The sequence below is a fragment of the Lonchura striata genome, chromosome 18 (genome assembly GCF_050655825.1).
Source record: "Lonchura striata isolate lonStrDom1 chromosome 18, ASM5065582v1, whole genome shotgun sequence".
NCBI classification, from domain to species: domain Eukaryota; kingdom Metazoa; phylum Chordata; class Aves; order Passeriformes; family Estrildidae; genus Lonchura; species Lonchura striata.
The window spans coordinates 1,293,764-1,320,906 of NC_140720.1; the positions used below are offsets into that span (position 1 = coordinate 1,293,764).

The 27,143-nt window shown below is 37.8% G+C and overlaps 1 protein-coding gene across 2 annotated transcripts; it reads left to right on the forward strand.

The window, feature by feature from the left end:
- The first annotated feature begins 13 nt into the window (after positions 1 to 13).
- CSNK1D (casein kinase 1 delta) lies at positions 14 to 22,967 on the forward strand. Of its 2 annotated transcripts, XM_021534053.4 has the most exons (10): positions 14 to 337; positions 6,300 to 6,410; positions 8,062 to 8,210; positions 8,694 to 8,922; positions 9,333 to 9,503; positions 10,987 to 11,135; positions 11,704 to 11,875; positions 12,179 to 12,318; positions 18,943 to 19,009; positions 20,835 to 22,967. In XM_021534053.4, exons 1-9 carry the CDS (start codon positions 262 to 264, stop codon positions 18,973 to 18,975), a joined length of 1,230 nt encoding a protein of 409 aa, XP_021389728.1. In that variant the 5' UTR covers positions 14 to 261; the 3' UTR covers positions 18,976 to 19,009; positions 20,835 to 22,967. The 2 variants fall into 2 exon arrangements, with proteins under 2 accessions (XP_021389728.1, XP_021389726.1); XM_021534051.4 differs by lacking the exon at positions 18,943 to 19,009.
- The last annotated feature ends 4,176 nt before the right edge of the window (positions 22,968 to 27,143 follow it).

A 27,143-nucleotide genomic window follows, 5' to 3' on the forward strand; every position in this document is an offset into this window, starting at 1 on the left:
CCCCGCCCCCGTCGCTAGGGAAGTGAGGTCACGCGGGATGGTGGCGGGGCGCCGCAGGGGCTGAGGGGCCGATCGCATCGGGAATCCGTGTCCATCTTGCTCGGGAGCTGCGGCGACCGTCTTGCCTGTCTCCTTAGTATCGAGCGGCGAGACCAAAGCCGCGATGGCATCCGAAACCGCAGGACTGTGAGGCATCAGAACGAGAGCCAGCAGGCCGGGCAGAGCAACAGAACGGTGTCGTGAACGACCCGAGCTGCCGCCATGGAGCTGAGAGTTGGGAACCGGTACCGGCTGGGCCGGAAGATCGGGAGCGGCTCTTTCGGGGATATCTACTTGGGTAAGGAGGATGGCTCGCAGGGGATTTAGTTGGCCGTTTTCTGGGTGTGTGGAGAACATCGAGGGCCTAGCCGGGTCGGGCAAGTAGCTGGGCTAGGGACACAGCAGCAGTAATTTAATATTTCGTTGACATCATGTCCTAATTTGGATAGTGCGGAAATCAGGAATTCTGGTTTACTCGGCTGCTTCTCTTCTCGTTGCTGTCTAGTGACCTTGGGCACCGTTCGAGTCTGTAAAATGGGCATAAGGGTAAAAATCGCCTCGTCTGAAAGAAAGGAAGGGAAAAAAACAAAATGATATAAACCCTAAAAACCCCACAACCCACCGCATTTGGAAAAACGTTTTGGGGAAGAAACGTACCAGGGTTAAATATCGCTGCAGTGAACTAGGAAAAATTGTCAGAAGAATGTTTATTCTACTTTGAAGCCTAAAAAAAATCACACAAATACAAGTGTTTAGGTTGCAGTAAAAAACCTTTAAATCCTTCAAATAATCCTCGTAGTTTGGCAAATCCTGTTGCTGACCATCACCTAACCGTGATCGCTCTACAATTGTAAAACGTACAGGATTGGAATTCTCTTTGCCAGTCCCTTATTATAGTTCTCTAACATAGCCTACTGCTGCTATTGTTTATGACAAGCTCAGGTAGTGGGTGCAACAGATTTTGAAAGCAGGTATTTTTAAAATGCTCTACATATTCGGCAAACTCTCAAGCCATGTGAAGTGGGTTCAATCCAAAGAAATATGAGCATTATGTCTCATCCAGTAGATACGAGTATTCTGCTTTTGAAAATTGTGTTAACCTAGAAGAGCAAATCAGGGAAGGGTGGGTGGGGGAAGGTGGAAGTTGCAGGGGCTAAGGTTCATTGACTGTGGAAGATAAAAATAATGTCACTTGCTGGCTTATGTGGTACGTTTGGCAGTGCATGCAGTATGAGATGTGGGGGTTGTTTTTCTATACGTGTTGCAGTGCACAGCTGCCATTCCAAAATAATTTTTTACTTAAAGCTGCTTGTTTACAGATCATGAAATACTCATTATCCATTAGACATATCATATGCCTGATGAAAAATATGCTATTTTAACTGAAGGTATGTGATTGTCTAGAGTCAGAGAACGTGATTCTTCCTTTCTGCAGTGCATGTATAGAAGATTGAAGATGTGACTATAGAAGATTGTCATAAAGCTTGTGCAAAAATTCTTGTTAGCTTCCATTTGGATTTTGGGGGCAATTAAGACAGCAGTTAAAATCTGAAAAGTCTTAGATAATTTGAATAATTTAAACTTTTGACTACTGCTCAGGTAAATCAGATTGTAATACAGTATTAATATCAAGTGCAAGTGAAATAAACGTTTATGTGTCACTTTTATCTCTATGAATGCAGCTTACACCAGTGAAGGTGCACAGAAAGTAATAGTTTGCTGTATGCTAGTGTATATATTAATGCCATACTGAATTCTGTGCAATAAATCCTGTGAGTTTTACATTTTTTTATTTCTAAACAATTGTCCTGGATTTACTCTCAAGGCTTACTGCAAATGTCATGCCATTTACGTGGAAGCATGGCTCAGGCATGGAGCTAGCATATAAGTATGTGAATGGAAGATCCAGCTGGTGGCATGGTTTTATTTTCTCAGGGGAAATTATTGTCTTTCAAGAACTGAAGCGTTTTATAGAGTCCCATTTGCTTTGCCTACAATTATCTGGTAGAACAGATGTTTGAAAACTGGCTTTTGTGATAACGAAATGTGGAGTTTTAAAAAAAATCCAGTTACTGCTCTGCTGTTCAGACTGTACAGTAGACATAAGTGTCTTAAAATAATTTATAATGTTATTTCAGAAGGCAGTATTTACTTTAAGTAGACGTGCCTTCTGATAGGCCTCAGTGAATTTGTAGATTATTTCAGCATACATTCCCAGCTCAGTTTTATGCTTTGAAAATGAAGATTTGACTATTTTTGCCTGCTTCCAGTCCCCAGGTTTTGTCTCAAATGCAGCTACAAGACATTTCAGAGTAGAGAGGAGGGGCGTCCTCTGTTTTCCCACCCTTACTCTTTTACCCTACTTTGGAATAAGAAACCAACAACATTGTTAGGAGCATGGTTCTTTCACATTCTTTCTTCTTCTTTGTACCTCAAAATTTATCTTCTGGAATTTGGAATGGGGGTCTGTGGGACAGAATTTTTATTTGTAAGGCACTACTGTAAATAAATAAGCATGGAAAACTTAAATAAAATGAAATTTAAGAGTTTACCTATGTTACCTTCCAGGGGAAGATATGAAAGAAATTGATACCTAGATACTCTAAATAGTATAAAAAGTGGACAGGAGTGAATGGATCAGAGTAAGCGTTTATTTTGTTGCAGGGAGCATGAGGTCAAGTAGGAATGAGTCATAGAGTAGTAGTTGCAGTGTTTTCATGGTTTCTTGTGTTATGCATGTATTTTTCTTAGGAATGAGTTTTAGGTTGTAAACTAATTCAAATAATTTCCAAGGCCTTCCTTAGGGAAGAGGACTTCACAATTACAAGTACATAAGAGTTTTGAATTTAAAAAAAAAAGCTTTCACAACTTTAGTCTTTCTTTTTCAATTAGAAATGGTGATGTCTCATTATACAGCTTGTTACTACTTTTTAATGATTCCTTTTATAGAACTGCTGCTTCTTAAATATTATTACATATTCCTTAAAGGAAGCTAAGCTTTTGGTGGAATACAGGACACTGTAAAATTTTAGAAACTTTTGTCTCAGGTTTAAGTTGTAAACAAAAGTCCCTTCTTGGGGGTAAGCACTGGATTGCTTGGCAGAATGATTTGCATTTTTGTGCCACTCTCATTAGTTTTGCTGGACTCAGAAATATTAATTGCATTAATAGTACAAAATCTCTTGTCTTGGAGGAGAGGGCTTACATAGAAGTGGAGTTTAGGCTAAAGATCTTGGCTTTCTTAGGTGGTAAAACTTCTTAGGAAGAGAAAATAGGCTGAGAAGTGACCTAGCAGATCAAGACCATGGTCTGTCAAGTAAGTTTAATGGTGCGTTGAGGAGGACTCGATCCTGATAATACAGGTTTTGATCCTCCTACACAGTTTTTGCGTTAATCAGCCACAGAGGACTGCAGCTGTCTTTAGAGAGAGATGTCTTTCATTATATGGAAGTTTGTGTCTGTTTTGGATCAACAAAGATTTTTTAAAAAGGCAAACCAACCGGAACCCCAAAACAACCCCATTGCTGTTTTTCGCTTATCGGTTAATATGGTCTTCTGTCTACACCTTCGTTATAGAACTTGGGAGAACAAGAGATGGTCAAGAAAGGTCAGGAGTTGTGTGGTTCATTTGTGGTGGGGAGGTCAGTATTAATAAGGCCTGCTTCCTTGTTTTTTTGATACATGCTTTCAAATCTCTGGGTTGATGTTCACCAAGATTAATTTAAGTCCACCAAAATAATTCACTCATGAAGTGTGAAAAATACTAGATTACATATTGAAGAGCTTTCAGTTGCTGCGGCTGTACTGTGTCCAAAGTAACAATCCAGGATCCTGTCGCCTGTTATGCTAGATAAATGTCTTGGTTTGACAAGATAGGAGTCTGTGAAGGAGGGCAAAAGCCTTCTGTGCAATGGAGAAGGTAAACCCCCTCCCTCCGAATTACCAGGATTTTTAAATTAAAAGGCTCTCAGGCAAAGATATGGGAATGGGAGTAACAATTCTTTACTAGGAGAAAACTAGATAACAACTTAAAAAGGCAAATGCAATTGGTACAAACAAAACTAGTGATAAAGTCCACAACCTGAGGATTCGGGGTGTTGGTGGCAGTCCGGTTGAAATGATAGCTGCTCCTCTTGCAGTGGCTGATGAATTGCAGCTGAAGTGGTGATCTTTAGAAGGGTATAGTTTTCTCTGAAGATCTGGTGGCAGTTGGGGCAGTCTTCCTCTGCGCCGGGGCCGCCTCCCAGCTACGCCGCCACTGCCTCACCACGCTCCAGCTGCTTCTCTCGGGAGTGCCGCCAAAGGAGCTGCTTCTCTGGGAAATCCCGCAAAGAGAGAGAGAGCTGCTTCTCTGGGAATCCTGTAAAGAGAGAGGGCTGCTTCTCTGGGAATCCCGTAAAGAGAGAGAGAGAGAGCTGCCCTGCCTCCCCAAAAAAGGTACCACTTTATACAATAAAAAGAGTGCTTGGCTTCCCCCTCTGGGTGGAGCATCTCACTATGGGATGGTGTTACGTTACCAGCCCTGCGGTGAATCAGGCAATGGCCCATTAACAAACCATTACCCCTTCGGAGCAAACCATTGTTCTTGGAAGAGATAACAAACCTGCCCAACCTCCAACAGATGGCAAATAGGATACAAGCTTATCTTACAAACCAGGACAGTAAAAAAGAGTCATATGTGCGGCCTTATTTTTCTTTTGCATTTTTACAGTGGATGGGCTTGAGTTGTGCTTATTGTATCTAGAGTGAGCTTCATATGTTTTGTTGATTTTCAGGGTAAAATGCCTAATAAATACCTGCTGGGGTGTCCACTCTGAGAAACTCAGTGTTCCGGCAACACCACCTTGATACCCATATGTGCGTACAAATGGAAAGACATTTTACTAATGTAGAAAAAGACACATAGTTTTGCGTGAGCTCAGATGATTTCCTGCAGTATCAGTTCCTGCCCAAGTGAAGAGTCATGTCCGTTTTGAGGTGTGGGACGTTAGCATGTCTTTGTGGTCTTAGTTTTCCTGACTTAATAGCACAAAAGCACTGAAGTAGCTCCTTAATCACAGGAACAGGATTTTGCAACTATAAAAGTTAGGTCAGTACAATGTAATGGTCAAAGAAAAACATGGGAAAAAATAGGTAGACGGAAAAATATGTCTTTATGCACATATGTTTTAATTGTTTTGTGTGACTCCCAGAAAGGGCATTATGGAAATGATGAAGGTACAGATAAGAGAAATGGGAAGTAATACGCAGTAATTAAAAATTACTGATACAGGGAATGACAAGAGATTTTGAATTCTGAAAAGAGTTAAGGGGAAGGTGAGGTAGTATAAAAGTGTATGCAATCCTCATCATGGAAAAAGTGAGTGCAAAAGGATTGTTTGCTGTTTCTCAACAAAACAAAACAACCTCAAGTTAGGCTTTTTAAAGTGGGGATCAGATCGAACCATAGGTGATATACTTTGCATGATCCTGAACCATGAGGTAAAGCAGAAAATTTAGGCCGAATTCCTAAAGTAGAGAGACTTGGAGATAATGTCTGTGAAGTGTCACACATTTCCTTTTGCTATTTCCTTTTTTCCTGTAGTTTGTAAGTTGCTTGGCTGTAAGAATGTGTATTTTCTTGACTGTTTCTATTTAAGAATGTCTGTTTCTCCCTACATATTTTGAAAGTGAATGGGTGTTTTTTGATTCTTAAAACAAGAATTTAATGAGATTTAAAGAAAGCTTTTGCAGACTGCAGGTTCTTCAGTGTAGATAACCTGCCTTCCAGCCAAGTAAAATGAGGTGTCAGGGTACAGCTGGACTATGTTGAGATCTAGGGAAATTGTAGTCTCAATTATCAAGACATAAGAGGAGGTGATTTGAATTCTTAGTACTTTTTCCGTTGGTGGGTCTGTGTGCCGTGTTTGTAAAGATTAATTCTGAACATTTTTACCACAGACTGGAAGTGGAAGTACATCCCTGAGGAGATGCACTGGTTTAGTTTAGTCGGTTTTCTGGGGTTTTGTTTTGTTGTTTTTTTTTAATGGGATAGCAGCAATTTTTGCTTCTTGTGCTACAGTGTCTTAATAGTTGTTTCTTGTAGTCCTAGTCTGTTTGATTATCTAAAAATTATTCTAGATAATTGTGGCTGAAAGTACTTAATCTCTGGATGTTTGCCATTTAGAAGTAGCTTGTTGATGCTCATTTTGTTTCGGTCTTGGCAAAGGAAATGCATCTTGAAAATACTTTGACCAATATTTTAATTCTTCTGTTTTTAGGAACTGATATTGCTGCCGGAGAGGAGGTTGCAATAAAATTGGAATGCGTGAAAACCAAACATCCTCAGCTCCACATCGAGAGTAAAATCTACAAAATGATGCAGGGTGGAGGCAAGCAAACTATTTTCCTTCTTCAAAGATTTTATTGCTTTTACACCTTTGATCTATCTGGCACCTGGCAGTTAATGTTTGGTATCTCTTTTGAGAAATAAGGAGAAGGTGGGAAAGGCAGCAGGGTAGATGAAGATCAGCAAGGGCTGTAGAGGAGCGCTCCAAATCCATGGTTATCACACTTCATGATAACTAGTAAGATCCTCCAAAGTTTCTCATGGTTCCTGAAATATTAAAATGGGAGGATCTTGTACAATGTGAAATAAAGTTTGGTCCCAGAATAGTGACTTATTTTTGATTCTCATGGATCAGTGAAAGATGGCAGCCACTACTTTGGACCATTTCACCTGACTTGCTTATTATGGTAGCACAATTCTAAACTTTTAAAAATCAGGTTAATTTTTGTTGTACATGTTAGTATTCTTTTTTCTGTGTTAAAAATATTTCCTTGCTGGGAGAGTTCAAAGACAAAATGGCATTAGTGGTGGAGAATGGGAGTGCAGCAACTTTGTAGCTACTGCGTGTTGCTTTGCTGCGGTAACTTACTCACATATTTTGAAATTCCAGAAACCTAACATTCCTGTGCATTTCTGACACATAAATCCGGTTAATGAACCGGTAGTTCAGTTTTGTGTTTTTTTCATAACCCCTTGAATTCTTCCTAAATGAGGATATGCTTTGCATAAAGAGTACATTCCATGCTGTATCTCAAGTACATGCCAAGTAGGGTAATAAGACCTCTAGAAATTGATAATAATGTGTATTTGCATTTGGTTATTTTTTAATTCCTGCTTCATTCAGTTGCCACCTGCGTGTAACCGAAATAGCCTTCATAGAGTAACATGCTTCCTTTAAATACAGCAAATTACGGCATTTCACACCAAAATGCATAGAATTAACTCAGAGTGAGGCATTTGAAAATCTGAATAAGGCTACCTATGTGCAGATTTATTTAAAAATATTTGAGTGTTTCTACATTTTTAGGTGAAATAAGGTTCCTGACTTCCTCCATAAATTTGAGCGAATTATCATGCTGTAAAACTGAATTAATAATACATCTCATAAACAGTGCTACTTTGGTAGAGATTCACCAAACAGCACATACTATGGAACTGAAGGAAAGACAAGAATATGAAGGAAGGGTAGAAATTAATTGCATTTTTTTAATGAAGGAGACAGGTATTTCATGGTGATTTTGTAGGCGTTGAAACTAAGTTAAGTTCTGAGGCCTTCTTCAGTTATAGTATCTAATGGTTTGTCAGGGTCTTTTATTTTCAGACTCCTGATTTGTGCCTTATTGGATCTTAGAGACTACGTGCATATTAATATTGGTAAAATGCTTAGGGTTCAAATCCAACAAAAATGCTTAATACTTTAAAGTTACAAGACAAGTATGAAGACTAGAAGGTTTCTGGGGAAAAGAAAAAAGGCTATTTTTAGACCTCTGTTGCTAGAATTTTTTATTGATTCTTCTGGAAGTTATCACACATTTAATTTTGGAATGTCTGAACATAAAATATTAAGCTTCACTGTAAATGGAAACATTCATGGTAATGACGCTCAGAATTAATCTTAAGAGCCTTGAAGTTTTGTGTGTATGAATTATATAAATCAAATTGTTATACTGAATAAATGGTTTATTTTTTCCTAGTGGGTATTCCCACAATTAAGTGGTGTGGAGCTGAAGGGGACTACAATGTTATGGTGATGGAATTGTTGGGACCGAGTCTTGAAGATCTCTTCAATTTTTGTTCAAGGAAATTTAGTCTCAAGACAGTCCTATTACTTGCTGACCAAATGGTAGGAAATGGCTTTGTTATCTTGATAGTGAAATATGTTGGGATATTGAATTTTTTTGATCATATATATTTTATTACTAAAATTTAGAGCTGAATAGGCTGTATTAATAGAGAAAAAGTTCAAAAGTGGCTCTGTTTTTGTAAATCAAAGCTATCCCACCAAAAGTGATTGCCAATTCTTCTTTAAAAACTGGGTCTGCACTGTTTGCAAACAAGGTGTTGCACTGCTCAAAGACTAAGAAATTTCCCCAAGAAAGTTTTGGAAACGGATTTTCCAGGTTTTATAAAAGAGGCATGGGCAAAGAGCTGGAGAGAAGGTTTGCCCGTTGTCTTCTAAATAATGTTCTCTTTAATGCCTCTACATTTCATAATAAAAAGGGAGGTTGCCTCTTTCATTATTTAGATATAATTGCTAGTGTATTTGTCAGAAAAAGATGTGTGCTTAGTCTCTTGACAATTACTTTTTTTGTGGTTCTGTATTTAGATAAGTCGAATTGAGTATATTCACTCTAAGAACTTCATCCACCGAGATGTGAAACCAGATAACTTCTTAATGGGCCTGGGGAAAAAAGGCAATCTTGTCTACATAATAGACTTTGGACTCGCAAAGAAGTATCGAGATGCTCGAACTCACCAACATATTCCATATCGTGAAAATAAAAACTTAACGGGAACTGCCCGTTATGCATCCATCAACACTCATCTTGGAATTGGTGAGCTGGGGAAAGCAATAAATAGAAACTTGAAGAGTGTCAACATATGTAATTTTAGTGAAAGTGGATGTTGCTTTGTGGAGGCATAGGAGACAGTCTCTATTTTTGACAGCATGCATGGCCTTGCATATCTTGATTAGGTGGGATTCAGTCTATACTAGGTGTCTGTTCAGTCTGAGTTTGTAATGGTCAGGAATTAGCACATTTTTTAATAACTGCAAGGATAAAAGGCTTTTCTTTTACTGAAAAAGAAAAGCCTATTTTCAATTTTTACTGAGTGTATCATGGGCATAATAACTCTCAACTGTCTCTTGTTCTTGTAAGGGTTTTATAACAGTCTTGTTGCACAGACTTTTGTTTTGCCAGTAGAAAATGAAACCTAATGAGTTCACTTTTTTATGCTGTTGTAGAGCAATCTCGCAGAGATGACTTGGAGTCCTTGGGCTATGTACTGATGTATTTTAACCTGGGCTCCCTCCCCTGGCAGGGACTGAAAGCAGCAACAAAGAGGCAGAAATATGAACGTATCAGTGAAAAGAAAATGTCTACACCCATTGAGGTTTTGTGTAAAGGATATCCTTGTAAGTTACTCTTCTGTGACACTAGGCCTATGTGTTCATGTTTTAGTGGTATATCTCCTTTCCTTATGTTAAATTCTACTATTTTTATTCATTGTCAGTCTCTCTCCCTCTCCTCTTCCCCTTCCTTACCCCCCCATGATTTTACCACATGCATGGTAAAAATACTATGCTGAAGACAGATCTTTTGTGTTCATAGAGCATTTCTAGGGATCCCTTGTCTCAACTATTGAAGTGCCCTCAAGAGGAAGGGTAGTATGGTACCCTGATTTGTGCTCTATTTTTTGTGCGCCTGTTGGCTGGATGATTGGCAACAGACAACATTTTATCAAAGTGCCTCTTTCTCTATCTGTGTGGGTACTGTTTCTTGGATGAATTGGATTGTGTAGTCAGATGCATCTCTTCTCTACTGCAGTTGTTTCATTTGGGAATTATCATCCCAGCTTCATCTGTTTTTGCCTGCTGATGGATTAGAATTTGTGAGAGGCATAAGAAACCCTGCTGTATCCTAGCATCATGCCTCAGAGCAGCTGTTTCTCTGTTGTTATTTACACCAAAACAATAATAAGCAATTTTTGAATATTGTAAAATTATACTTAAGTTTGTTTTAAAACGTAGTAGCACTACCCATCATCAGAGACTATTTTCATTTCACAAAGAGTTCTGTCTCTTCACCCTGTTGGCTTCGGCAAGTAGTTACAATGACAAGAGCTATAGTTTTGGTTTGGGTTGTATGAAAATAACATAATTTTTTATGTGTTTCAAATGTTGCTTCCTACATGTTCTTTTACATTCATGAATTACATGTTTTCTATGGAGTTTACAGGCAGGGAAGATTAATCAGCTTCTCTTGTGCCATTTATTAGATTTTCTTTCTTAATATAAATTATTATCTTATTTCATTTGGGAAGACCTAAAGTCAAAAGCTAGTATTTTGATACTGCTGATTTTCTCTGGTGCACTGAATTCACTTTTTTTTTTTTTTTTTTTTTTTTTTTTTTTTTTTGCTTTGCAATATTTTGCTTGCCATTTAAAAACAATTGCTTAGACTGTTGTAAATTAAAAATGTGGCTTGACTTACCTGGGAGATAAAGTTTTTGTGTGTTTTGTGACAAAACAGACATGAATCTCTATGTGCCTTAACAAAGAAATGCTGTTCCATGTCCCGCAATAAATTGTGTTCAGTATATTCCAAGCAAAGTTTTAAACCTTTTCTCTTCCACCAGCTGTTGGTTAAAGAACTGTATTCTGTGCTGTCAACAGATGAGATCTTTGCCTGCTCTGTGGTATAAAAATAATTTATTTTTCAGGATTGACATGATAGTGTTTGCTTTAGTGGATTTCTAGTATAAGATCATTCTTCTTCTTCTTATATTAAGAAGATTCCCTGCTTTTCAGGTTTGGGGTGGTTTGGGTAGTTTTGACTCAGAATTACAAAAAGCCAGTGTGAAGCTGAAGATAAAAACCAGGCTTCCTTTCATTACAGCTGAATTTGCCACATACTTGAATTTCTGCCGCTCTTTGCGTTTTGATGACAAGCCGGACTATTCCTATCTAAGGCAATTATTCAGAAACCTTTTTCATCGGCAAGGATTCTCATATGACTATGTATTTGACTGGAACATGCTGAAATTTGTGAGTAGTTCACATAGCCTTCTAAAACTTTTAATTTTTAATGGTTTTGGTGGGGTTTTTTACTGCATTGTCGGTTTTGAGTATCTTAACTGTTACTGTAAGATCATCTTTGATTTTTCCTCTTGACAAGTCTACTGTGTAGACAGAAAGATCAGGAAATGAGGAAAGGCAGGAGATACAGCATCCATGCTATAAGGCTTGACAACTAAATTACAGTTACAAGGCTTTTAATGTGGAAGGCTTCTTAGATCCTTTAGGGCAGTCAGCAGGCTAGGTTGTGGAATTACTACTTTCTCTCACATTGATTTTTAACATGGGTCATTGGCAAATTTGAGGAGGTGTCCAGCTGCCATAACAGTATGTGTGTACCGTTAGCATTTTGAAGACTATCCAAGCAGCTGTATGAACAAAACTTAAAGTAGTTCTCAAGAAATTTTACCAAAGCACTTGGTGCCTTCTCAAACCTCAGTTCACACATTGTCCAGTTCTTCTTTTTCAGTACTTTTATCCAAACATACAGTTTTAAGCTCAATAATCCCTGAAGTTGTTCACTAGTCTTGACCCGTAGGGTGCAGGCAGAGCAGCTGAAGATGCTGAACGTGAAAGGCGGGAACGAGAGGAAAGACTAAGACATACACGAAATCCAGCTGTACGTGGATTACCCTCCACTGCTTCTGGCAGGTTAAGAGGAACGCAAGATGTAGCTCCTCCTACTCCCCTTACCCCAACTTCACATGCTGGTAAGTAAGCAAGTACTGGGTAAGTACTTATAGACTACTCTAATTGACAGTTTGTGTCTGGGCAGAGTTTGGCCTTTTGGTTTGTTTTTTTCTCCCTTGCTTTTTAGTAGATTGAAGGTATTTACATACATTCATTGCCTGGCAATTGATACTTGTATTTCTATGAAATGTCAAACAGCAGCCTTGATTCCTCGTTTGGTTATGTGGAATTCTTATGTGCAAACACCAAGAGTGTAATTTTTCCAGTCACCGTGTTAACATGGCATTTCTCATTATGGGACTCTAATGCTGTTTTTCTCACAGCCAACACCTCTCCTCGGCCAGTATCCGGTATGGAACGAGAAAGGAAAGTGAGTATGAGATTGCATCGTGGTGCCCCAGTCAATATCTCCTCATCTGATTTAACAGGCCGACAAGATACCTCTCGCATGTCAACTTCGCAGGTAAAAAAAAAATAAATCTGTGTATTGGAAAAAATGAAGGCGATTTGATAAAGTTAATTTGCCATAAGAACTTAGAAGGTAATTGATGGGATTTCATACTGGTTTTGCAGATGATGTTCATCGTGTAAATGCTTGACATTTAGCCTGAATGATGGGGGTGTAAAGAAATTTTTATTTTTACCTTGACAGCAATGAGAGGATGCAAAATTCTAGAGGTGCAACATTTTAACCTCTTATTATGGGATTTAGCTCCTTGACTAATTGACTTTATTATATATGTTATCCGTGAAGAAGCAGAGTAAGAGATAGTGAATTTTGTTTCCAGATCAGCGGAGCAGACAGTATTGGTGCAGAAAAGGCAAGAAGCATTTGGTGAAGAGCACTGTAGTGCAGTGCTCTTAATTCAGAGCCAATAAGAGGCCACATACATGGATCATACATATGTTACAGAAGGCTCATTTGAAGAGAATGGCAGGAGGATAAATGATAACGATTCATAGTCAGCACTGAAATCATCCTTGCTGCTCACAGTGACTTAGCAAAGAAATTTTAGGAATCTCTTTTTATGGCTAACAGTGTTAAATGTGTTTCTAACTCTGTGCTGTAGCTAAAACGTTCCTTCCTCAGCTTATTGACAGTCTTGTCCTAAATAGCGTGTGGCTTGGCTTTGTACCATTTACTTTTAGTCTTACTTACAAAATGGAAATCAGCCGATTTGTAGACATTCTGCAACATTTCCAGGAAAGCAATATGTTAGCAGACTATTGCGGTGACCTAGAGGTTTTTCCATCATGCCTCACTACTGTGCAGGAGCTCTAACTGCATCATTTTTGCTAGAGACTTGTTCCTCGTTGACAGAGCACATTGACAAAAAAATAACTTGGTTCCTTTTGGCTTCATCATTTAATCGGCAGAGTTAATTACTTTTGGATAGTATGTGTTCTTAGTTATGAAATCTTACTGCTTGAAAGAACAGTTTTTTAGATGGGGCCCAGGTGGATATCTCTAATTAAGACTGAGTGTTAAGTGGGTTGGAGAAACAATTCCATTGTGATAAAAGCGAAGTGGGACTTGGGTCAGGGGAGGTTTTAAGCTGAATTAGTTGCTTCACCATGTAGCTGCACATATACTTGTGCTTGCACAAGGGATGAACAGTTCAGGAGCAGAAATGACTGGGAAAGAATAGGGTATAGGTAGGGTTTTCTCTACTGGTTTTGCTACAAGTTTCACCATCTGAAATTGTTCACTGAACTGCTATTCTTGCCTCCAGAAATTTTCACATTGAAGTATTTTTAAATACTTTGAAAACTAAGAGGGGAGAATTGTGCATAGTTATGGATCTTGTAAATTTGTGTAACTACCTGTTAGAAGAATGTAAAGAAGGTGCAACCAGACTGTTCGCAGCAATATCCAGTGAATGGACAAAGGAGGGTGGGCACAAATTGAAATACAGGAAATTCCATTTAGACATACAGAGAAACTTTTTTACTATGAAGGTAGGCAACGACTATAACAGGTTGCCCAAAGAGGTTGTGGAGTCTCCCTTTCCCAAATTACTTGGAGCCCAACTGGGCATAGTCCTGAGTGGCCTGCTCTAGACTGTACTTTGGGTAGTGGGATTGGGCTACATGATTTCCAGAGGTCCCTTTTGACTTTGAATATTCTGTGAGGCTGTGGTGCAGACTTCTCCCTGAACATTTACTTTAATATAAAGATGGTTTCTTGGCAAAGTGTATTACCAGGTCTTTGGTATTCTGAGCAAATCGTGGATGTTTTGTGTCTGTTAACAGTCAGATAAATGAGTTATAACAGTAACAGACAGAAATGCAGTGATGCCTCTTGATTGTTTTAGGTACATGTACATCTTTAATGTTTTTGCTATGTTTGTGACATGTCACTCATTGTGGAGGTGACACTATTATAAACATTTCAAGATGCAAGTAATGTAATTGGGCTTGTAGATCCATTTTGGTTCTACTTGGCCTGTAGAATGTGAATACTGTGAGGGCAGTGGGCAGTTTTCTGAATGATCTTTAAACATCCAGATGTGTAATTTGTGATATGGGCCAACAGTACCATCTGGCTTAATGGCACATTCCATACCTGCTCTTTTTAACACTCTGCTCCAAGTATAGGATCACTTGGTTGACTTCCTTACAGTCTCAAAAACAGCCTAGTTGAGATCTTCTCGTGAGTTTGTTAGAACTAATAATTCGTTGACTGCTGTCTTCATGTAGTTCTTAAGACAGTGAACCAGTGCTGGTATCTACTCATGGTGGCCAAATAACAGTGTGTAACTGTAGTATAATTTGAACAAATTCCCATGGGCCTGTTGCAATTGGAGGGCAAGAGAGATTTGTAGGGGGGATGAGTTGGATTGGAAGGGCCTTTAAAGATCACCTTATTCCGACCACCCTGCCATGGGTGGAGAACCTTCCAGTAGGCCAGGTTACTCAGAACCCCATTCAGCCTTGCCTTGTACATCTCCTGAGATGAGGAGTCCACGACCTCTCTAGGCAACCTGTTCTAATGCCTCACTGCCCTTACAGTAAAGAATTTCTTCCTGATAAATAAATTACCCTCCTTCAGGTTAAGGCGATTCACCCTTGTCCTGTCACTATATGCACTTTTTACATGCCATGTGAACAGCCCCTCTTCAGCCTTCTTGTAAGCCCCCTTTGGGTACTGCAAGGCTACTCTCAGTTCTCCCTAAAATCTCTTCTCTAGGCTGAACAGCCCCAACTGTCTCAACTTGTTTTCATAGGAGAGATGCTCCAGCCCTGTGGTTGACTTAGTGGCTCTCCTCTGGACTCATTCTAACATTGTCAGCATTGTTCTTGTGTTCGGGGCCCCAGACCTGGATACAGCACTCCAGATGGGGTCTCACAAGAGCAGAATAGAGGGCAAGAATCCCCTCTCTTGAGTTGCTGGTTGCTTTTCTTTTGATGCAGCCCAGGACGCGGCTGGCTTGCTGGGCTGCAGGTGCACATTACTGAGTCATGTTGAGCATCTAATCCGTGAACACACCCTAGTCTTTCTCCCCGGAGCTAATTTTGATCCATTTTTCACCCAGCCCTGTACTTATGCTTGAGGCTGACCTGACTCACATGCTGGACCTTGCATTTGACCTTGTTGAACTACATGCAGCTCCCAGAGACCCACTTCTCAAGCTTGTTAAGATCTCTTTGGGTAGCATCCCTTTCCCTATAGCAGGTTGACTGCACCACACAGCTTCTTGTTGTCAGTAAATTTCCTGAGGGTACACTTGTTTCCACTGTCCTTGTTGCTGACAAAGATTTTGAACAGCACCACTCCTATACTGAAGAAATACCACTCATCACTGCTTTGCACTTGGACATGGACTCACTGACCACAATTCTTTGAGTGCAACCATCTGGCCAGTTTCTTATCCACCAAGTGGATAAGCACCACTCTATCCAGGTGGTCCATGTGTCAAATCTGTGTCTCTCCAGTTTAGAGGCAAGGGTATCATGCGATACAGCATCCAGTGCTTTGCACAAGTCTGGGTGGGTGACATATGTGGCTCTTCCCTCATCCACCATTGCTTAGCCACACTGTAGAAGGTCACCAAATTTTTTGGGCACAATTTACCTTTAGTGAAGCTATGTTGTCTAACACCAATCACCTCCTTATTCTCCATGTGTTTTAACATAGTTTCCAAGAGGATCTGTTACATGGCTTTGTCAGGCGCTGAGGGGAAACTGACCTGTAGTTCCCTGTGTCATATTTGCCTTTATAAAACTGGGGGTTATGGTTTCCCCTTTTCCAGTCAGAGGGAACTACACTGGACTGCCATGACATCTCAAATATGATGGGTAGTGGTTTAGCCATTTACTCGGCCCTATCCCTCAGACCCCATGGATGGATGGATGTCATCAGGTATCAGACTCATGCACTTTCAGGTTCCTTAAGCAGTCCCAAACCCAGTCATCTTCCACAGTGGATTTTCCCAATCCCTGCCTTCACCTTCTGCACCACCTTCTTGGGTGATGTGGCTGAAACATTTTACTCAGACTATAGCTTATAACACTACTACTTGAGCTTGCTAGAGAAAATTCACTTTTCGTTCTCCCAGTTGTCACTCTCTAGCAGGCAGGATGGTGCAAGTTGCAGGTGTTGATAGCTTATGCTCTTCACAGTTTTCTTAATACTAAAGTAGTTCTATAATCAAAATTTATCCTTAGATGTTAGCCAGATCAACAGTTATAGCCATGAGTTTCCCATTATCTTTATACCTTGTTCTTAGGAAAACCTAAAGTATTGGAGTTATGTGGCAAAGTCATTAAAGCAAATTTTGATTGGAGGGATGTAAGAATATAGAGAGTCATCCATATCACTTCTTATCAAGAGAATTGTAAAGAATACCAATTGCTTGTCCATGTCCATTGCAATTGTGCTAGTTTCCTTAGTAAGTCTTAAGTAAATATACTACCACAGGTCCTTTTTCAGGAAGTGCTTAAGCCATACTCCTGGTGGAAAGCAACGTTTAGCATTTACCATGCATATCTACAGATATTTTCTGATAAGAACTACATTTGTTAGAGTTCTTATTTATAAGAATATATGTTAGTTTTGTTATTTAATTTACTTTATGCCTTGGTTTGGTAAGGCAACAGTGCATCTGCAATCTCCCTCCACCTCTGTTCATCTAGAGGAAAGACTGCTGCTTGTTAAATTCTGCACAATGAAATGCACAGAGTTTACTCAGGCCAGGAAAGTTATTTGCCTATAAGTAGAGTTCTTAAAGATGATTACTCCATGTGTTTATCTTTCTTTTTTCCAAATTGAATTCTGATCAAGTCAGACTGAAACTGAAAAACTAAGCCTATGAATGCAAATAATAGGAACTGGAGTTCTCTTATGAAAACTAGGCATTTTTATAGAAATTTAATGCTCGTGGAAAAATGGTAATTGGTAAGCATAGCAAAATAGGTATAATTCCTGGCATCCAGGATGGTGTTCTCATAGCACCTAAGTCATTCTCCTTAAAAAAGACATGCAGTTTCTAGCACTAAGTAACAAGCATTTGAACATTTACTAGAATAACAACTGCCATGTCTATGAAATGGTTTGTGAAACTTAAGTGTTTCTAATGAAATAATGAAAATTCTATCACACATGTTATTCAGTACGTTTCTGGATTATATGAAGTAAATGCAACAGCAAAAAACCTCCAAGTTGTGAGTACACAGTGATAAACATCAGTAGGAGCTGAGCGGTCAAGCACAGTCTATTCAAATGTGTATTCCTGCAGTACTTCAGATTCTGGTTAGGATGAAGAAGTGGAAGCTGTTTTCCTGTAGGGGCAGCTGTATCTGTGGTAAGTAATGACTGAGGAGGCAGGTGTAATGTTGGACTAGTTGGTGTGGTTTTCTCCTTGAATCTATGTATGATACAATCATGAACAGAAGTGGAGATGTTACTTTGTGTCATTAGTGATATGGATTGGGAGAACAGATTGTACAGTTTCAAATCTATTTCTTTCAGTTTGTACATAAAGCTAAGAAAATGTCTTGAGTGAGTTGGTGTAGTGTTTGAGACACAATGATTTTAACAGGAATTAATGTTTAAGGATAAAACACATGAAAAACCTATGGCATAAAATTAAAACCACTCACAAGTAAAGAAAGACAAAACAGAGGTCTAAGTGAAAGTTGTTACCTACTAAAACAACTTCTAAAATAAGTAGATCATCTCTCCTCGCTGCCTTTGCATCGATACTGGATTAATTTCTAAGTGGTGTGTTCAAGTTTAAAGTAAGCCTAAATTACAGCAAGCCTAAATCTGTATGCAGTGTGTTGGACAGAAAATCATACCAGCTATTAAAAGATTCTTCTGCTCTTAAACACTAAGTGAATTGTTCCCCAAGTCTCCTTTACACAAAGTTTTTAAACATTAAGAGGCATAGTAAAGGAGGTCGTAAATGAGGTAATGAATATTCTAGTAAAAACTACTTTGAATCAGTTCTGCTGGTCCACATGCACAGACTGCATCCTGAAAGCAGTGATCATCTCAGGAATCTAGTTATGGGTGAGTTGTCTTCATTTCCTTCAACGAAAGGTTCAGTCTGACTGCTCGTGGTTACACAGTAAGTTGTTTAATATTTTTTTCCTGAATGTAGCATGTTCAACACCCAACAGTAAAAGCTGTGGCAAATTCGTGTTGGTAACAGAGGTATTCTCTGTAGTTGGAAGGAAGAATTGAAATGCTGCACAAAGAAGTATTTGATTAAGTCTCTTTGATGAAAGAAGTTTTTAGAAGACTATAGCCAATACTGCCATTGAATAACTTAAGTGTTGTGCCATACTTCCAGTGCTTCTTCATTTTCCATTTCTGCATCCACAAATCTTTCTCCACATATCCATCTTAATAGGCATCATGCTCTGCGTTGTTCTTCTGACCTTGTCAGCTTCCTTTGAGGATTAATGATTTTTTTCTTTTACGTACCTCTTAATACGATGCAAATGTCTTATAGAAGTCTGAATTCAGAGCTTCTCAAAAGATAGAGTTGCTACTGCAAGATCAGGTTGGATTTTGTTAAGACATCTTTATATATTGGGGCAGTGGAACTGTTAAAAATTGCTGTCTTTTCCCCTACCTCAGAATAGCATTCCTTTCGAACACCATGGCAAGTAGCTGCTCGTCTCCTTTCGTTGGAAGGCAGCACTGGGTGAGTGCTTCTCATTAGACACCAAAACTTTGTATGGGGTGGGGAAAAAACTCTTCAGAAACATCCGACTTTGCTTCTTCTACTTATGTGATCTCATAGTTGTATCTGTGCCTTCTGGTTGGATCCTTGATGAAGCATTGATTTTTCTCTAACTTAAAAGTAAATGTCTTTCCAAAAGCTGAGTTATTGCTGCTGTTCCACTTGGACTCTTAAGCAGAGTTGACAATAATAATGACCTAAAAGGTCCCTTAAATTGTTCAAGTATCAACAATAAAGTAAAATAGCCAAGTTGAAATTTTTAGCTGTATGAGAATTATATATCTTTCCAAGGATGTTGATGCAGCAGGATGTCTTCCACTAAAAACCAGATCTGCTTCAGAATCATTAAAGTAAAATACCTGTACAAAGACTCAATTAACAGTATTGCTCAAATGAGGCTCTGTCTTGTCTTTTCATGAATGGAATGTTCTGTTACAGCCATGTCCATTTTTCACTGTTTTATATTCTTCTCCATGCCTTATAAGCTCTCATTTTAAAACTACTCAGATCTGTTCAGATCTGTATATTAAAAAAACGTTCACATACTAACAGGAATAGTCGACCATGAACATCTCAGAGGTAGACAGACTTGAATTTAGGTATTATGAAGTCCTTTCCACTGTTCAGTACAGTAGAAGTTTCTGCTATTCTGTGTGCAGCTTTTGGCTTTTTAGTCTGTTCTGCTTTTGGCATTAACAGGTTTCATGTGAGAAATAACAGCTTTCAGTTGGAATCAGGACCTTAGTGCCTGAAGGGTTACTTTTCTTAAGTATGTCAAGAGCTTCTTTGATTTGCTACTTATTAAAAAAAAAGTTGTGAAAGTTTTCTGTTCCTTAATAAACTCTTGTCTGCTGTCTCACTTTCTCTATAAAGCCTAAGCTTGCATTAATCCTGTGTTTCTAGATGGTGAAGAATCCTGCTATTTCTCTTCCGTTTTCTCCTGCTTTGTGTGCTTTGCTGACTCTGCACAACCTGCTTCATGAACAGTTTATAGCATTAAAAAGATCCAACTGTAAATGACAGCTTAACACTTTGAAGAACAGTTATCAGATCTTAGTAAAAAAAATAGATATTAAAAATAGGTATAAAAAAAATGCAGAAAAACAAAGCTTTGCATTGAAAAGCCTGTATGCAGGAGACAAGCACATTCTGGTCTGGATTGCACCTGAGTTGGTTGGCCTATGCTGTATGCCTTAGTATTTGTAGCTGTTCACATTTGAAACAAATACTGAATAATGATCCAGCTACTTAGATGTTTCTCGCTTCTTAAATTCCAAAGATGTATGGTTGTTTTTCACTTTCATGGTGAAAGTGATAAGAAATAATGCTACCTGTACTTCAGTAGGTCAAGCTATGGAAATACAAGAAGTGTCTTCTAACACAATGTCCCATGGAAAGTGAAAAGCTATTGAAGATAATGAATTTCTTTTTTATCTTCTTAATATTTTTTAAAATTAATTATCCATTGAGTCTATTACTGTGTGTTCATAGTGTTTTCTTCTGGTTGGTTCTTTCTTCTGCACATGTTTATGCTTTGTCTAATTTTCTTCAAAACATCCCCTCTGGCTGGAAAGGTGAATTTTCCATGTTGACTTCTAATAAAAGAGGAAAATAGTAGGGAACTTTGTGTAGCTACAGGTGGGTGTGAAACACTGTATTTCTCATTGGATTTTAAATTAACACACTTAAATTTTGACAATTAATAGTTTAGAAGTACATTGTGAGACACTCGTATGTTAACTGGAAGGATATGTGCTGATGTTGTCTTGTTTTTTGGCTTTGGTAGATTCCTGCTCGGGTTACTCCCAGTGTTCTTCAGTCCACTGTGCACCGATGAAAATTATTTTGCCATGGAGGGCAGATAATGCATGGCTGATCTTCCATGTTATTAATGGCTTTACTAGCAAATATACCCTAAACTAGAGTGGAAATTGGAGTTCTCCATGTGACCTAAAAGGCTCTTGGAGGAACATGCAGAGACTCCAGCAGCTGCCATTACAGGACGCTTTTGCCAGAAACCCAATGACCTTAAGAGAACCCTGTGGTAACAGGGCTGGAAAAGAAAGATGGTTTACAGAGTTGACCGCCTATTACTGGATGGCCATTTCAGTTTTCCCTCCACAGGCGGCAGACTTTACTCCCTTTTTATTATTCTACTGTAACTATAAATCTTTTACTTGGTTTATGAAAATTTTTTGTATCATTTTGCTAAAATTATTGGCTTACTTCTCTGTAAAGAACTCTTGCTTTTGTCTGATTTAAAAATGTAGAGTATAAACAATCCTGAACTAAAGACTTGAAATTTCTTGTTTGAAATTTCTGTCTGCCAGGGAACATGTAAATGATTCAAAACCATCTACTGCTATTTAAATTGTGTACTTTCATGTATTGTCCTATTCTGAATTGGTTTTCTCATGAAGTTTTTAAAACTGTTAGAAGTTTATTTTACAGTTTGCTGTCTTCATTCACACTGGACATGTAACTTTCTGTGTAGCACAAATGAATTTTTTAATACTCATGTTTCATAGAAGAGGATAACCAAATACTCTGCAGGAGAGTCTTAAGTATAGTAGAGATTGTAATGATGAATTTCTTTTTTGTAAAGAAGATTAAGAACAAAGTAAAAGACTGACGTTTGAGGGATTTAGAATTAGAGAGTTTGTTTGTCTCTCTGCCTAGTTTGGGTGAATGGATACTTTCAAACACTTTTTACTCAGAAAATTTTGTTTCCTCTTCTCTGAGGCTGGTTAGCTTGGAGACTATTACAAGTGCAAAACAGACATTGCTGCTGAATCTTCAGTGAATTTGCATGTTTCATTCAGTATCCACATGTTTATAAACAAATACATTTATTTAGGCCTTCTATTACATGCCAAGACTCAAAAAAGGAATTCTTATACAAAACAAAGAAAACATAAACAACACCCCCATAAACCTAGTAATGTATTCTTGCCATAAAATCCTGATAATTTTTACAATTCAGATGCATATCATATTTAATTCTTAAGTATATTTAACCTGAGAATGCCCAGAGTAATTATCTAGGCGTTAATGACTCAACATGCTCAGGTTGTTGAAGGTGTTGTTGGCTCCTGTTGGTTATGAAATATGGGAAATTCTTCATACTGTCTGTTGCTATAAATGGTCTCGTAAAACTACGCGTTCTGTCCTTGCTGTACTTGGAACAGTACCAGAACTCTTATGACTGAAATTATGGGAAGTTCTATGCTGGATAGTATGTGCAGAGATTTTGTTTGAACAGTTAGGTATTTTGAGAAATTGAGACTATTTTTAAAGTGGTATTGGTCTTCAGATTTTAATGAAAAATCGTTTTTATTTTTGGGGTGTTTACAATTTCTTTTTTGCTCCTCTCAAAAGTCCATGTACCAAATATTATTATTCTTCTCTGGATGCTTTCATAACATTAGCTATTTGCTTGTGTGTACTCTGGGTCAGACTGGGGGAAATGTGTGTTTGGGGAGAGTATAGTGGAAAAGCTCGAGAATTTGATTGATTGGTTAGTTTGCATAAGAGAATTATTTCCTCAGTTACTATAAACTTTGGTATTTTAGGCATGTGCACTACCATTTGAGCACTTTTATACTTCACTGTGCTTTCCTTGTAAATATCTGTGGTTAATACTGTAATGTTTGAGGGACTTAAAAACAGCCTCTTTATTTCCTATGTATCTGGACCATTAGATTGCTGTACTATACTTAAAAGTTGACTGCAGACTTCTAGAATTGTACTCACTTGGGGGCAGTTTTTGTCCTCATAATAGTTAAATTCCATCATGCAGAAAATAGTTAGACTGTCTGTATAAACCTGTGTATAAGCCAGTATCTCAAAGCACTTCGTATGTACTACCACTGTATTTGTGTACTTTAACAGTTGTGTAAATATATTCATAATAACTTCTGTTCTTCTTGGTGTAACTTACTGACTTGCAATGAATCTTTACCATTTACCTGATGCAACTCTTCTCTTTTTTATTTTTTCCTTATTTTTCTCCATTTTTTTTCTTTTATTTTTCTTTCTTCCTTTTTTACTTTTTTTCTTATTTCCTTTTTTTTTTTTTTTTTTTTTAATTTTTCAAGGGATTTCTGTATCTGCAAAGAATATTGTCAGTTGCAAACATTTGAAGATACTGTCTTGGTACCAAAACTTTCAGTGAAAGAGTTTGGTAGTTATGATCCTGGGGTATACAGGAAGAAAGAGAAAGCATTAATTGCTTTGCTCACAGAAAGCATGCCTTTTTGCCAGTTTAAAAGTATATGTTTTTGTTTGGATACTTTTTTTCCCAGAAGTTTTTTATTTTGTACAAATGCTTTTGCTTATCAAGTAATGCATGGTATTGATAAGAAAGTATAGTAGGGGAATTGGATCAGTTATGGGAGCCAAGATAAAAGCAAGAAAAACAGTGAGCTGTACTCATGATGGTGCCCTGTGTAATAAAATTCCAGTTTTTGCTATGTGATTTTAAAAAATCTATTATAATCCAAGGGTAGACATACTTTCAGGAACCCTCCATGTTTTCTTATTAGCAGGCCTTTAAAAGTTGGAAGGATATTTTAATTTCTTCTCATGGTTTTCATTTAAAATTGTGTATATGCTTTTATATGGAAAATACCACCTCTGCTGCTTTTTTACATAATCTTGATTGGTTACAGAGTCCTTGAGTTTTTTGTGGTACAAGTACTTAAAAAAAAAAAAAATCCTCTGCTTTAAGAGAGATACTAAGAAAAAAACATTTGAGTCCATATATTCCATGTGTAACTTCATGAAAATATTCAGAACACTCCTTGGAGGAAGGCATGTTGAAGAAGTCATCATTTCCAGTAGGAAAAAATATCATAAGCACAAAAGTAGAAAGAGTAGTAGACGAAAAGTCAGAAGAGCAAGAACTAGCCTCTCTTAATGCTCTGAAGTATTCATCTGGGAGTTGTAAGGAAGGCTACCAACTGAAATATTGCTGACATGATGACGCAAATATAGCGATCAGTCAAGGAACTAACTGTATATCTAGAGGTAAGTAGCTTTTTACTCTGTCTCTTTAATTTGTCATACATTCTCAGGCAAATACAGGACTGCTGATGTCACTGTTCACTAGCAAAATGCTTTTTAGACCATAAGCATTTTAATGGTCTTTAGTAGATATACCTTGTTCCTACTGACACAAAAATGAGCTCTATCTCAGAAGCATTGAGAAAGCTGCTAAAACAATCAATTCCAAAGCTGTTCCTTCTCATTTGCAGTGCCACTGCTGTTGTCAAGGTTGTTTAGTCTTCCACAAGCAGACGAGTACTTCCTTCAACAGGTCCAGCAGAAGGGAACAGCAGCTGTGCAACTCAGGTGGAGCCCATTTTCCCCTACAGTGAATGACACCACTTCCTTCTTTCAGTCTCCAAGAAGACCAGAGGCAAAGATAAATTCTGGTTTTCTGTCATAAGGGTGGGCTGACTACACACTAGTAAGTTCTGTCATTTTAATCAATCGAGTAATATTAATTCCTTCAGCAGTATATGGCTTGGTTTGGCCATTGGGGTGGCAAAGCATTTGATTACACCTTAAGTCTTGCCAATTTAATTAAACTAGGATAGAAAAGGTAATCATGTGCTATTTTCTTGCCAGAGATACTTAAGTACAAGTAGGTATCTTCAGATCCCACAATATATGTCTTCACTGAAGAGCTTATAATTTTGATTCACTTGGCTGTAGCCTTGAGATTATACCTTGAGGAGCCAGTCCTAGCTAAGGTACCATAGGAGCCAAAAACCCACAACATAACTGTATGCCTGCACTGTGTTTTCTTAGGAGCTTTCAAGTTCTAAAGAGCATCACTTGACAGTAAAGACAGCTTGCCAGCATGTCGGTATTAAAAATATTTTGTGCTTTATAAGTCATGACAGTTCATAAAACTTTACCTGTAAACAAAACCCAGAGCACTATTCAGAGGAGAACATTAATATTTTTTTACACAGCACAGCACAAAATTAATTGCTGTTATTTTAAATTAGATGATGCTTTAAAATAGTAATCAGGATCATTTACAGCAGAAGCAATATCCATTTTGGAACTGGCCAAACTGTGAGTCATGGCAAAACAGTTCCCTTGCCCATATTAAATTCTGGCTGCCTGTCAACTGTCAGCTCTTCTCTATAAACACTCTGGCTCTGTGTAGCTGTTTAATAGACATGTGCAAATGAAACCAAATGTCCATATTGGAGTGTTTATTTTTTATGAGCTTATTTTCTCAAACCCACAGTTTCTGACAATCAGATATTTATTCACTACATTTGCAACAGTTTACTAGAAAAGCATTTAAAAATTACTAAGTATAAATATACACATTACATTAAAGTGCATTAACAAGAAACAAAATGTCATCTCACACAAAATTGAAGTGTATTCCCATAATCCTAAAGACAAATGTGGCAAAGAGATACAGATGCACATACACAAGTCAATACTTACCATTACAACATGTAGGCATTTGCATTCTGAAATTCTTCTGTTTATGATTTATAAACATTGATTGTTTATGATTATGATTTGTCTACCAAACTAAACATTTTATTTGGGATGTACCGAAGGTGCATATGTGAATTTTGCTTTTTCATTTTGAAGTTTGGTTGCTTGATTAGGGGAATGTTCTCATTTATTTTTAAAGAATGATTCTACATTGTCTAATACAGGTTTGTGTAGATGGAATTTAATATTAGCATGAGATCTCTCCAGTCCTTTACACCATACCTTCATACCATCTATTTCAAGTCTTAACTTTAGGGAACTGGCTTAGCTTGAAACAAATAGCTGAATCACTTTAAGACTTCTAGTTCTGCTGAGGTCTTATAGGCTTCAAATGACTACAGAATATTTAATTTAGAATTTTCAATAAAGCAAACTAATCTTTGTATAGAAGGAAGAAAATTTTAACTCTGCTCATTGTCTAATAAATGGGAAAACTGTCATCTACTCCTGTGGGTATTTTGCATATATATATATATATACACACACACATATGTAAATATGTATGTGCAAACATGAATTCTTTTTTATATGTTCTCTGTGTATTACTGGCATTTATACACATTTCATCTTGCATCAGGCCCTTATTTTTCTTCAGATCCTTTACATAATAAATCATACAATACTTTAACCATGAATCCTATAGTACTCAATTTATAGAATGTGTGAAGATCCAAAATGCTTTAAAAATTTTGCTAGCCTGCAGTAAAAGACTATTCACTACTTTCAGAGAAATAATCTTTGAAAACTGTTTTGGTTTTTTGATTGTTTACTTTCTAGACTTCTTAGATATATTAACGAACTGTGTGTCAAAAGAAATTACATTTGTTTCAATAGTGTATGATGCAGGAGTAAACTACAATCCTGGGATGCTTGGCAATTTAGTTGCGTAATTACCTACATTCCCTTCCTTTTCCTTTTCCCTTTTTTCAAATCACAAAATTTTAATCAAGTGAAGGTTGAACAAAGGTTCATCTGGGTAGATGTTGCATGAAACTGTTCTGCCTGTGACCCTGAGCAATCAATGTCTCTTTAGAAATGCTTTATGGCTTTGACCATATACATCCTCAAAATATATGGATGAGCACATCTCACAGACTGCTTTTAAGGGCATCTCAGTGGTATTGAGATTAAAGAAATAAAGTACCAAAGTACCTGGAGGAATTTTAAATTAATTCCTTGCATTTAAATATACAAATACTTTTAAAAAATATTTATCAATCCATTTAAATATTTACAATAAGCAGAGTTAAGTTAAAAAAGGAGTCTGCCTGGACAGTGCTGGGAACCTAAGGACTAGTGCTTGTGGGGTTTAGTTTCAGTTGGTTTTGACTTTTTAACACATTGGGGCAGAAGGAGAGAGGTCTGTAAAACAGGAGACCAATAACCCTTTGCAGCCATGTCAATAGGAGCAGTTGGGTACTTGCTTTAACACAGTCTAGTATAGTGGCCACCAGCCTAGGGACCTGGCATGGAGGTTTCCTTCCCATCAGTATAACAAATCTCTTTACAAGAAGATAAAGGCAGCTGAACAGAAAGAGGACTGGAGGGCTAGCACACACTTGGG

What these genes read in the sequence shown, in the direction of transcription:
- CSNK1D (XM_021534051.4), top strand. Translation starts at nt 262, where the DNA reads ATGGAGCTGAGAGTTGGGAACCGGTACCGGCTGGGCCGGAAGATCGGG. An exon ending in TATTACTTGCTGACCAAATG is followed by an intron (nt 8,211 to 8,693) that starts GTAGGAAATGGC and finishes TTCTGTATTTAG; the next exon opens with ATAAGTCGAATTGAGTATAT. An exon ending in TACCCCAACTTCACATGCTG is followed by an intron (nt 11,876 to 12,178) that starts GTAAGTAAGCAA and finishes TTTTTCTCACAG; the next exon opens with CCAACACCTCTCCTCGGCCA.